Genomic DNA, 11,957 nt, shown 5'->3' on the forward strand with positions numbered 1-11,957 from the left:
GGCTGTGTGTTAAATTGTTTAGAGAGGCATATACACTGTTAAATACACTGTTAGACAAGTTGTACACTGACTACTTTACATTGTATCAAAGTGTCATATCTTCAATCTTGTCCCATAAAAAGGTATAACAAAATATTTACAAAAATGTGAGGAGTGTACTCACTTTATTCAAATGCTGTACTTTTAAATACTCCAGGATCCACATGTAAGCCTACAGTCTTCTCTACTGGAGTGATATGGTACTACTGAATTAGATTCTGAATCAAACAGGGAGCCAATGAAAATAACCCAGTATAGGAGAAATATGCTCTCTCTAGTCCCTGTCAGTACTCTTGCTGCAGCATTTTGGATCAATTGAAAGCACTTCAGGGAGTTGTTAAGATAAGTTGATAATAATGAATGACAGTAGTCAAGCCTAGAAGTGATAAATGCATGAACTAGCTTTTCAGCATCACTCTAATATTCTTGTTTCTCTCTCCCTCCCTCTCCTCTGCCTGGGTGGAACTCCTTGCAAGTTCCCGCTTCTGGCCTACGAACCTGCAAATAATCACTCACCCACTGCTTGTTATACTTCCATTCCAGCTACTACTTAAGACAACAGCTCAGTATTTGTCATTGCTGGATCGTTGCACGACACAGGTCAGTGTAGCCCCAGCTCTTTGCTGTTTATTCTTGTCTCTAGTGCTTTCCTAGCTTGAAACTGTGCTCTCTTGTATATAGATCTTCCTGGACCTGTTTATCCCTGGAGTGTGTTCATGAGCGCAAGTGGTTTACGAGTAGCGTGTGTGGTCGAACAGGAGTGTGGAGTGTTTCCTTCCCCCTCCCCGGATTCCCTGGAGCCCCTTTCCCCTTGCATCTTTGTATATAGCACCTGGTGACATTGTAAATAAACTGTTCATCTTCAGGGTCAACAAAGTCCTGCGCTTGAGTCCATTTATTCACTGTGGCAGACACCATATTTCTAAGGCTACGTTCACACTGCAGGTCTTGATGCTCAATTCCGATTTTTTGATCAAATCCGATTTTTTTGTCTGCTCGTTCACACTACAAATAAAATGCGACCGCAAACGCGCTCTAGTGTGAACGCTCAAAGCGGCCCGCATGCGCAAAAGAAGACGTCACACACAACGCGCTCTGTTTAGACCCAGAGCAACAGTATTGTTTGACTGATGGCCCTTAATATAAAGACTTCCGACTTCACGTTTCCCAATTTTTGCTTTAAGTTATTTTGTTATCTACATAATAATGTAGATAACAAAATAATTATCCTTATTGCTGTTTTAGAGAGGAGCGGTGCTTCAAAGGATAGTTGCAGATTTCTGTAAGAGTCTGCAGACTATGCAGTACAAATAAAATGTTAACGTTTCTCCAACATTGTCTTCCCAGGAGTTTCACCGGATGGCCAGGAAGCGTTCGCGATGTCTTCTCCGGAGCTGATAATTGGCGTCTGTCTTGTGTCAGTGACGTAAAAGACGGATTTAATGCTACTTGACCGTTCAAAGAGCAGTCGCTTTCTGAAACATCGGATATGTATCGGATTCAGTATCACATACGAAAGTGACCCAGATTGGATTTGAAAGTATCGGATTTGTGCCGTTCACACTGTCATACCATGATCGGATATGAGTCGCATAGGGTCAAAAAAATCGGATTTGATGCGCTTTCACCTGCAGTGTGAACATAGCCTAAGATTTTTGGGGTCAAGTACAATAATGTCAGTTTTATCTGAATTTAGAAATCATGTCTTTATCTCTTCAAGACATTCCTGCAGTTTAAGTAATTGGTGTGTGTTATCTGGCTTCATGGATAGACAAAGTTGGGTATCATCTGCAAAGCAGTGAAAATGTATGCTATGCCTTCTAATGACACTGCCGAAGGGAAACGATATGGATCAAACCACTGCAGCGCAGCACCTTTCATACATTGTCAGTAATGCATAGTGCCTGGATATGCTTTAAAATAAATGTTATACCTTTTACTTTATTTAGTTGACTTTATAGCAGCACTCACAGTGATGACAGACTTTGAGTGAAAACTGTTCAAAAACCCAGTGGTGTCTGTTTTTCATGTCCTGCACTTCCTGATTCAACACTCCTCCATCCTTCCACTTTTGACTCTCATGAGCTTTTCAGAATACTCTCCACCCTCTCAACAGGCTCTCTTTACTCATTGTACATTTCAATCTCTAGCCTTAGTCACACAAACTTGCTCCCTCTCTCTCTCCATGTTTCTGTGTCCATCTCCGGGTTTGCTGTTCAGTGTTTTGGGTTAGTTCACCCAGTTTATGTTAGTTAAACCTCAGTTTCCATTTTGCCTCTTGCTTTTTTTATGTTCAGGTATTAATAAACGGCTTGCCTACTGTTAAACCTCACTCTCGCATCTATGTGTCTGCATGTGTGTCCTCAACCTCCTCACAGCCTGTTGACATTCATCTCCCTGAATATCACACTTTTTTCTTTGACAACCTCTCCCTTTAAATACTTTGATGTACTTTATCCTCCGAGAACTCTATGTTCTTCTGTTTCCAGTTTCACCATGTGACCCTTGCCTCTGCTTTTCTTGCTTCATATCCTTGATTTCTTAAATCATCCTGCAGACCACCATGTAGTTTGACCTGACACCACCTTGAAGTCTCCCATTCACTTTCAGACTGCACCGTCTGCTTCTGCATACCATGTATTTAATCTGTATTCGCGTCCCCCCCCCCCCCCCCACACACACACACACACACACTCTCACGCAGTCAAATGTGTTCAGAATCCAAAACCAACTTATTTTCTCTCCTTATCATCACACCTGCCCAACACTTCCTTATCACCTAGGTTCCCTTCACACATGTCGACTGAAATCTGATCCAGTCACCAGTCCCAGCCCCCTGGGGACACGCTGTTCCATTTCATTCAACTTACTGCGGAATTCCTTGGCACTGCACTCATCTTTGCCGCCGCCCTCGCAAAAAACATCATCTGCACAACCGCATAACCACTCTGCCTCGACTGTAATCAACACAATTGTTCGAACTCTAAAATTGCGAGGAGCCTTATCAATACAATGAGTTCTCTGTAGTCTATAACCAAACGCTTGACCTTTGATCAGCGGCCAGAAATTAAAGAACACAAAGCGAGTGAAGAAACAGTGACTCACCCACAGTCGTTTCTGGAGGCTGCCTTTGCTCCTGCGGCAGAAACTGTCAGCAAGCACAAATTGAAAATGATGAGTTACTAAAAACTTGGACTAAAATTGAATAGCATTAGGAATCTTGATTGTCTACGGTAAAGAATGTAAAGAACCACAGGTTAAAAAAAAAAGACTGACGGTAAAACAGTTGTCTCTATTTTCAGTGATTTAATCGAAGAATTTGAACATCTCTGGAGGCGTTTATAGATTTGTCCCGGGCATTTACTCATAATACGCCCTCAAGTTTGAATTTACATTTAAAGGTCTGCATGCACGAGAGGTTCTTAATTCATATTTGCAGATGCCTATGCACCTTTTGAACTATTTATGAAGTTCTGTAAATATTCTTGCAAAACACACACCGAGTTGATAACGCACACACAACTGACCTCACAGATCTAAATGTTTGGGAAGCACAAACAAATCCTTTTGCTCCAATAATATTCCCCATACCACTCGTTAACTATACAAGATATATATATATGATTCTACAGTCTGACGTCCCTGAAGAACCCACGAGACTGCCCCGAGGTGTCTTCAAATGGATGAATCAGTCTGCCGCCCACGCCCGGACATCACGCATCTGATGCTATCACCTTTCCCATTCTTTTTCCCACAACGCCACAGTAAATTACTAGAAGATGAAAAAAGATGGGAAAAAACCCCCAAAAACAACAACACACACACCACAAGAAGTTAGCTGATTTATATACCTGTGGATTTGTTTGTGTTCCAGGTGTTGCATGCTTGTTTGTTAATAGCGGTGAGGCAGTTGGTGATACATTGTGCATTTCTTTTTAAGCTATCCCTTTATTACCCCCCCCCCCCTTTTCTGCCCGTCATATCTATCTATCTATCTATCTATCTATCTATCTATCTATCTATCTATCTATCTATCTATCTATCTATCTATCTATATATATATATATATATATGCATGCTATTATTATTTATGCTATTATTATTTATAATACTGGCAGTGGGAAGTGGAGAAGAAAGTAACTTGCCTCCAAGCATTATTACCTATGACGCACGGTCTCTCTCTCTCTCTCTCTCTCTCTCTCTCTCTCTCTCTCTCTCTCTCTCTCTCTCTCTCTCTCTCAAAGCTTCCACAAACAGCGCACCAGCAGTCGGAACCTTATTAGTTGTGTCAAGCCAGTGGCCCTATACACGGATCCTCACAACTCAAAAAGAACTAATAAATAAATCAATATCACTTACCACAATCAGTAGAGAATCCAAAAATCAGCCAAGCTAAAAGAACAGGTGGAGAACCATCATTATACAGCCTTAAAATACTCAAATATATCTATATCAGCAAAGGTACGAAATCCTACCAAACCCGAGAGTCTGAAGCAGGTACATCTGTAATCCTTTTAGGAGAATGTGTCTCCCATTGAGTCTGAGAGGCAAACATATGCGGCTAAATAGTCTAATTAGCCCCACCTCCCACGTAATAACGCCTAAAAATATGTCATTTATAACCAGAGGGTCAAGGTAGCGGGGGCACACAACCAGAGCGCTTGATAACATGGTATGCAAACCAAGAAGCTCCGCAACAATAAAAGACTTGTAACATGCAGTTGTTAAAGTATGCAGCTGCTCTAGACAATATAGATTCCAATTTTAAACACACCGCACTCAGGTGTGCACTGATTTCTATACCTGAAATAGATCCCACTGAGATGAAGATTTATTAGGGGAACCTGGCTTTCCTGTCCTGTTGGTGGGTTCAATTTTTTAGATAGTCCAGATCTGATGGTGAACACTTTTATCTCTGTCTGTTACTGCAGCATTTTACTTTGATGCAGTTCCCAAGTCATCCATGGGAGTTAGTTTGTGAAAATTCAGTTTTTCATTCAGCTTGATACATGTTTTAGATGATGAAATCTTCTTACAAGTGACGACAGGGTGTTTGAAAAGTGATCGTCTTTGAAATGGGCTGAACCATATTGTCTACATGTGTGTGTGTGACATGTTAACGATTGTCGTATGCTGACGAGAGCTACCCAAATGCTGCTAGTTCCCATCTGTTTGTCATGGGGAGCGCTGCGCCCTACATGCAGTCCTTCTGATAATAGGATTCTTATTTTAACTTACATACCGTACATACTCCAATCCCCGAGGAAAATATTGCTGAATCAATTTAGAAAGTAAAAAGAAAAAAGAAAAAGAAAAACGAGAAAAAGACAGAAAAAACCGTTAAAAGTAAAGGTCCTTCATTCCATTTAATCCATCTGGTGTGATAGCATTGTAGACAGGGAGGGACAGGAAAACAAAAAGATCATCAAGGACGTGAATTCGACTCCATCCCAGGCCACTCGTCCAGTAGATTATTTTACCGCTGACTCATTAGGCTTGACTTATGTTGTAAAAACTCACTAATAAATCATGTCGAACATACACTCCAAGCTCAAATCTTCGCGTGTGCGTGTGTGTGTGTGTGTGTGTGTGTGTGTGTGTGTGTGTGTGTGTGTGTGTGTTTTATGTTCTATCGACTCACCTGCTTCATGACTCCTGACTTACTTTGCAGCGTTTAGCTCCATCTTGGAGATGACGCTTCCGTTTACTTCCAAGCATCCGTTTAACTGGTAACTCGTCGAATTATTATCTCCAGAATATCAGGTAGAAAGTTTTGTAGGTTGGCAAAAAAACTCATTTACCTGTCTGTGCAGGTGGTGAACCACATTAAGCAATCGTTGTTGACAGATCCCTCATCTCACAATCGGGAACAAAAGAGATTTCTGTTTTTTCTTTTTCTTTTTTTTATGTCTAAACATACAGAATATTTATTTATGTTGGTAGATAGCATACGGTTAATGGGTTCATGAGTATTGAAGGGTTATATATAAAATAAAGGAATTGCCCGTTTTGCAAGTATATTTATGACTCGTCATTGTACCTATGTGTTCCTCATTATGAGCAATCCAGTGTCCTTTTTGGCATCTTAAAATGTTTTTATAGAATTGTGATGAGATATGTTTGACAGACTATAAGCAAACATTTACTACCATTTAAATACATGAAAGTTCTTGGCATGACACTTGTATTCTGTGGTTTTTTTGTGCTTTCTGTTTTGATCTAGGGTACTTCATGTTGTAGGCTGAACTTGTTTGTCTGGTTTTCCTTCGATGTAGTCTACTAAAGCCAATTTTACATTGAAGCAAATTTTCTTTGGTGGCAGGCTCTTTTAAAAAGAGGTTGTATGGGAGAATCATCTCTTAACACGATTTAGGAAACACTCGGTCTGACATGTCATACTGTGCTTGATTGTGTGTGACTCAGAATGGTCGAAGACAGAAGAATGTATTTCTAATAGATATTGTTAGTGTTTATTTACATCTTCACTTTTTTATCCTTGACATACATTATGTTCACGGGCAATCCAACTATTATGTTTTAGCGTTAGGTATCAGACCCAGAAGCAAAGTTTACGCAGGCAAGGGGTGGGGGAGGGGGCTGGGGGTCCTGTGTTGTTTGGTGCAAGGACAGCCTGCTTGCGCATTCCCGTTGAACTGACATGGTTATGTTTCGGTGTTTTGCAGGTGAGCACAGGTGATGTAAGCAAAGTGATGTAGCTGTATACAAAACGTGTTCAAAGAATGTACTGTCATAAAATTACATTTCGCTATTATTTGCAGTGTAATGATTTAGGTTGAATGAGTTTGCGTGAAACACAATGCAAATCAGAGTAGCATACACTGAGCTATACAGACGACAAACCTGTAAATCAATGATGTGTATTTTAAACGTTGGCACATCTATATTTGATATACTGTTAGGGTTACTGCTGGTCTCACAGCAAATAGTTGTCAAACAAACCCCAGTCAGTTTACGCTACATGTGTGGTGATCTCATGATGACTTGACAAAACACACTGTAACGGGTCCTGACGGGAGCGCGTGGCTGAGGGGCGTAGCTACAGCAAGCACAAGGATCTACCTGGAGGAGCTGGTATATGGAGGACCAAACGAGTCACACACATTAAACTAAAGAATTATCTGCTTAAATAGTAAATTGTGCAATAAAATATGTATTTGTAAATTCATTTATGAATTCATTTTTTAAATTATTTTATTAGCTGATGTACACAGCAAATCCAGCATGTCCAAATTAACACTGTCAGATTTGATTTCAACACTATTAAAGTGTCTATATGGGTCCACACCAGAGAGTGTTAATTTAACTCTTTTTGGAGAGTTGGTAGGTTAACTCTGATTTAGTGTTAAACACCAAATCTGTCTGGAGTTGATAATTTAACACTTACTAATGCTAACTAGGTGTTAAGAGTTTATATATTATGTCATGGTCCGGAGTCTGCGACTCCGTGTTTATGTTTAGTTTATTAGTATTCTGTGGTTTTGGTTGCCTTGGGTGTTTGTACTCTTCTGTTTCATGGTTCATGTTCTGTGTCCCCCAGTCTGTGTTAAGTTGGTGGGTTATGTCATTGCGTGTATGTGTTTCCTGTTTTATTGTGAAGGTCTGCGTCTTATGTGAGTGTTTTCAGTTTGCCTCCCTAGTCTCGTCACGTTAATCACTCCCGGCTGTGTTCCCCACCTGTGTGTAATCTCCCTGTGTTCTCTGAGTGTATTTAAGTTGTGTCTTCTGTCATGGTAGTTGCTGGTTCGTCTGTGTTGTTCCCCTCGGTCTCCCTGCATCTCTCCATGTGTATTTCCCCGGATCTCACTGCATCTTTGTTTCTGGTTTGTTTTACCCAGTTTAGGTTCCAGTTTCATGTTCCCTGCGCCTTTGTTGTTTGTTTTTCCCTTCGTTAATAAACACTCACCTGCACCAGAGCTGCTGCGTCCAGGGCCCTATTTCAGGAAGCCGGTTTAGAAAACTCAGAGTGAAAAACGATACTCAGGGTTGAGTAACCCCGAACTGTCCAACTCGGAATATTCGGTTTCAGAAAGGCTGATAACAAGTAGTTCAGTCAACGCGGAGTTGCTTTAACCCCAAATTAAGCGCGCGCACGAGGATACATAAAGCCCTGATAAGCGGAGCACAGAGTAAGCGAGTCACCATGGAGATGGAGGGAAAGAAGGCGCGGTCAATGTATTTTACAGCGCTTGAGGCCGAAATTCTGATGGCAGCATATGCCGATAACATGCAAATTTTGCAGAAAAAAAGGTAACACAGCCTCAGCTGCAAAAGAAAGGGAGCATGCATGGCAAAACATAGCCAACAGAGTCAATGCGTGAGTGTTAATATAAACATTGATCTAGGGATTTCCACCCATTTAACACGTTATTTTATCATATGTTATTTTATTTGTTATTTTATACATTTTATGTTGTGATGTGATGTGAGCGCAGGTGCAACCCAACAGGCCCCAAACGTGCCTGGCAGCAAGTAAAAATGAAATATAAAAATATAGTCCAAACAGGTAAGGTGTAATTGTATTATGAGCCATAGTGCTTGGTCTGTGTGTCCTATGTAAATCAATTGCAGTTAGAGGCTACATTAATTTTCTTTCTGTAAGCACTTATTGAAATTATCTGAGCACATTACAAGTACATATTTGCTTACTCTGTATGCTCAAATGTGACCCCGTTATAGCCAACAGAAAAAAAGCGGAGGCCCGAAAAACAGGTGGGGGTCCTCCACCACCACCACTCACAGAGGCTGAGCAGTTGGCCCTCAGCCAAAACAGTGGGCGCCCTGTGGCTGAAGGCATCTCTGTGGGGACATCCTGTGAGTCAATAACCCCGCAAGACACAAGTGCCTACATAGGGGGTAAATTCAAAATAATACATGATGTGCGTACATCCTTTCTTCACAGTCACCTTTGCAGTGCCACTCATTCATTTGATAAACTCTTTACCATAATGGATTATTTTGTAGTGAAGTTATTTTCCGACTGATTTTGCCTTCCCTCAGTCTTGGTTGTCTTTGAGAGCATAATGACAATGAAGTGTAAGCTGAGTGCTATATGTTTGTTAATTGCCATTTGGTCCCTTGTAAGTTATAAGTGACCTGTATAAACCTCATATTCTATCAGTTGATGGTGTACTGCATCTGGTGCAGCCTCCTGTTGAGCCAGACCAACATGCAGTTGTGAGTAATACTCCACAGATTATATGAGTTTACAGTAGAACAGCAATGTTGTTAATTTCTTTACTGCAGGAAAATAATGAAGAAACATTGACAGCTGTTACAGAGGAGGAAGCAACAGAGACACTTTACACTTTGTGTACAGGAAACACAGGCGACCAATAAAGCCAGTTGAACAAAACATCTGTTTATTCTTCTTTCAACATGTTGAGGTGATGGGTCAAAAGAAATGATTGTGACATATGGTGTCTCTGACTGCTCTTCCATCTTGTATGTCCGTGGGAGGGTCAGGATGTTCATGGTTTGGATCACTGCTGATGTTTGGTTCAGAAGGACAGTGTTCTCCTCTAATTGTGGCAATGTTGTGAAGAATCACACATGCCACAATAATGTCACATGCCCTTTCTGGGGTGACCCTGAGTCCTTGCAGGCACTGGAACCGGGCCTTAAGCATTCCGATAGTCATTTCAATTCTGGCTCTTGTCCTGCAATTAGCCAGATTATATCGCTGCTGTGGGCCCGGTTCAGGGTCAGGGTAAGGGGTAAGCAAATAGGGTAAACATGGATACCCCCTATCACCAAGCAAGTAGCCAGTGAACTCTCCTAAGACAGAAGGATACACTTCAGTTCAAATGTCCCTGAAGCAATTGGTCTTTATATATTTTAAAGTATTCTCAACTCACCATGTCCAAATTTTGTGCTCAGTGTACATTCACGGAATATTTGTGAGTCATGGACAGAGCCTGGCCACTTGGCTTCCACATTTGTGATAATGTTGGCAGCATCACATATGATCTTCACAGTGCAGAGAACACAAATTAGCATCCATTACTATAATGAAATAATTTGTTAGTTTGAAATGCTACAGGGAACTATGTACCTGTACATTAATGCTGTGGAAAGACTTCCTGTTCACATAGTCTCCTTCATTTACTGAAGGAGCAATGATTGGAATGTGAGTGCCATCTATACAGCCAATCACGCCTGGGAACCGTGAGAATAAATGTAAAATTTAAGTAGTAGTTCAAGTATCACCACATCATGAATTAAGTTTTGTTCATCCTGATACCTGCAATTTTGTGGCATCCCTCTTTGATAAATCTTGTGGGTCTATGACCGGGGAACACCACAGACGAGTACAGGAGACGTTTCAGTGCAACTGTAACATTCCTGACTGCCCGACAGACGGTAGCCTTGGAAACGTGCTCAGCGTCACCAATATTATACAGAAAGCTCCCGTTTGCAAAAAACCGAAGTGCAATACAAATAATATGTAATGAACAGAGCATGTCCGCGATGTGTCACATGCGTAATATATGGCCTGAGGATGTTATTCAAATAAATTATAGATTGTGCTGAGAAACGGTAACGTTCGCACAGAAAATCATCAGGTAATGATAAAATGTCCAAACGCGCTCTGATCACTCTCTCCCGGCGGAGAGCTCTGCGGAGAATTTGGGCTTCACGATCTACTGGCTCTTCAAGGAAGGGACACGCCATGTCTGACACTTCCTACTGTCAGGTTTCCGACAAAGGGGCGGAGACAGTCAGGGTTAGTTGTAGTAAACCTGCTAGGGGGCAGGTTAGCTTCACGGCGTGTGTCGTCATAGTGACTCACTCAGGCTTCAGCTGAACTCGCTTTGTGAAACCGAAAACCCAGAGTTTTCGTTAACTCAGGGTATACTTACTCAGTTTTTCCACTAAACCGGCTTCCTGAAATAGGGCCCAGGTCCTAAATATTCCACACGGCTTGCCCCGGCAAACCGTGACAATATATTAACTCTCAAAGAGTATTTTAGTTTAACTACGTAAGAGTTATCTTCTAATTAATTCTAAAAAGCGGGAATTTTACTGTTCTGAACTTCTAAAAATTTCTCTTGGAAATAAACATTTACTAAAAAGACGCAATGGTTTTTGAAAAACATTTATTCTGAACTGTGCACCACAATTTCAAAACATTTTCTGAAAGATGTAACAGTGTACATGTTCTCACTTTCATTAGAATTTTGTTTATCAAAAGGTCTGACATAGGTGAGCTGGTAAATGCAAATAACAGCATTCTCATCACTTATTTCAATAAATACAAAATACAATATACATGTCCTTCATTCATTACTTTGTGGAACTGCAACGCACTTCTGGATTGCTGGAGGACTGTTTACTTAGCCTGATAGGCCGAAGGACACTGTCTCAGCTAAACTATGGACACGCACACACACACACTTATACTGATAAGCACTCACTCATCCCCCTCCCTTTCCAACGCCTTCGATGCTTGTGCCCTACCGGGGAAGATAGCAGTCAACTGGACCAGCACAGATGCTGCAGGACCGGATGCGCTGTCTACACCGGCTCTCTCTTACCCTATACCCGCCCCTGTTGCTTGTCTTGTGTTTCTATGGTGTATTGATAGTCATGTGCTTTTGTGCTGAGGTGTTTTTTCTGTTATCAAACTGTTCTCCCACTAGGAGCTCAGTCTGAGTGGAGTTTTTTTTCTCCTCCTCTTACCTCATGTAGTGTATTTTCGTTGTTTTTTCCTATCAGCCTACCTTCTGACATGTCTGCCCAATGTGATGTTTGTGTAAAGTTGGTCTGAAGGTTCCTTTGTAAGTGCGCATGCGCCATTAGCGTGCTGCCTGCTGTAACCCCTAATTTCCCTCGGGATGAATAAAGTATTCTGATTCTGATTCTGCTCTCCCCATATTCCATCTTCACAAGCATATCCT

General features: G+C 41.3%; 1 protein-coding gene across 1 annotated transcript in view; it reads right to left on the reverse strand.

Annotated features, from left to right (window-relative positions):
* The window catches only part of LOC146654102 (uncharacterized), a 29,209-nt gene extending 24,658 nt beyond the window's left edge, over positions 1-4,551 (reverse strand). The window contains exons 1-3 of the mRNA XM_085379962.1: positions 4,515-4,551; positions 4,399-4,431; positions 3,145-3,187 (exon numbers count right to left, since the gene is read on the reverse strand). Of these exons, the coding sequence (XP_085236088.1) occupies positions 3,145-3,187; positions 4,399-4,431; positions 4,515-4,542 (104 nt within the window). The 5' untranslated portion in view covers positions 4,543-4,551. The remainder of the gene's footprint in view (positions 1-3,144; positions 3,188-4,398; positions 4,432-4,514) is intronic.
* Positions 4,552-11,957: the final 7,406 nt, after the last annotated feature.

Source organism: Rhamphochromis longiceps, linkage group LG14 (genome assembly GCF_057381845.1).
Source record: "Rhamphochromis longiceps isolate RC_006_pf linkage group LG14, R_longiceps_female_GT1.1, whole genome shotgun sequence".
NCBI classification, from domain to species: Eukaryota; Metazoa; Chordata; class Actinopteri; order Cichliformes; family Cichlidae; genus Rhamphochromis; species Rhamphochromis longiceps.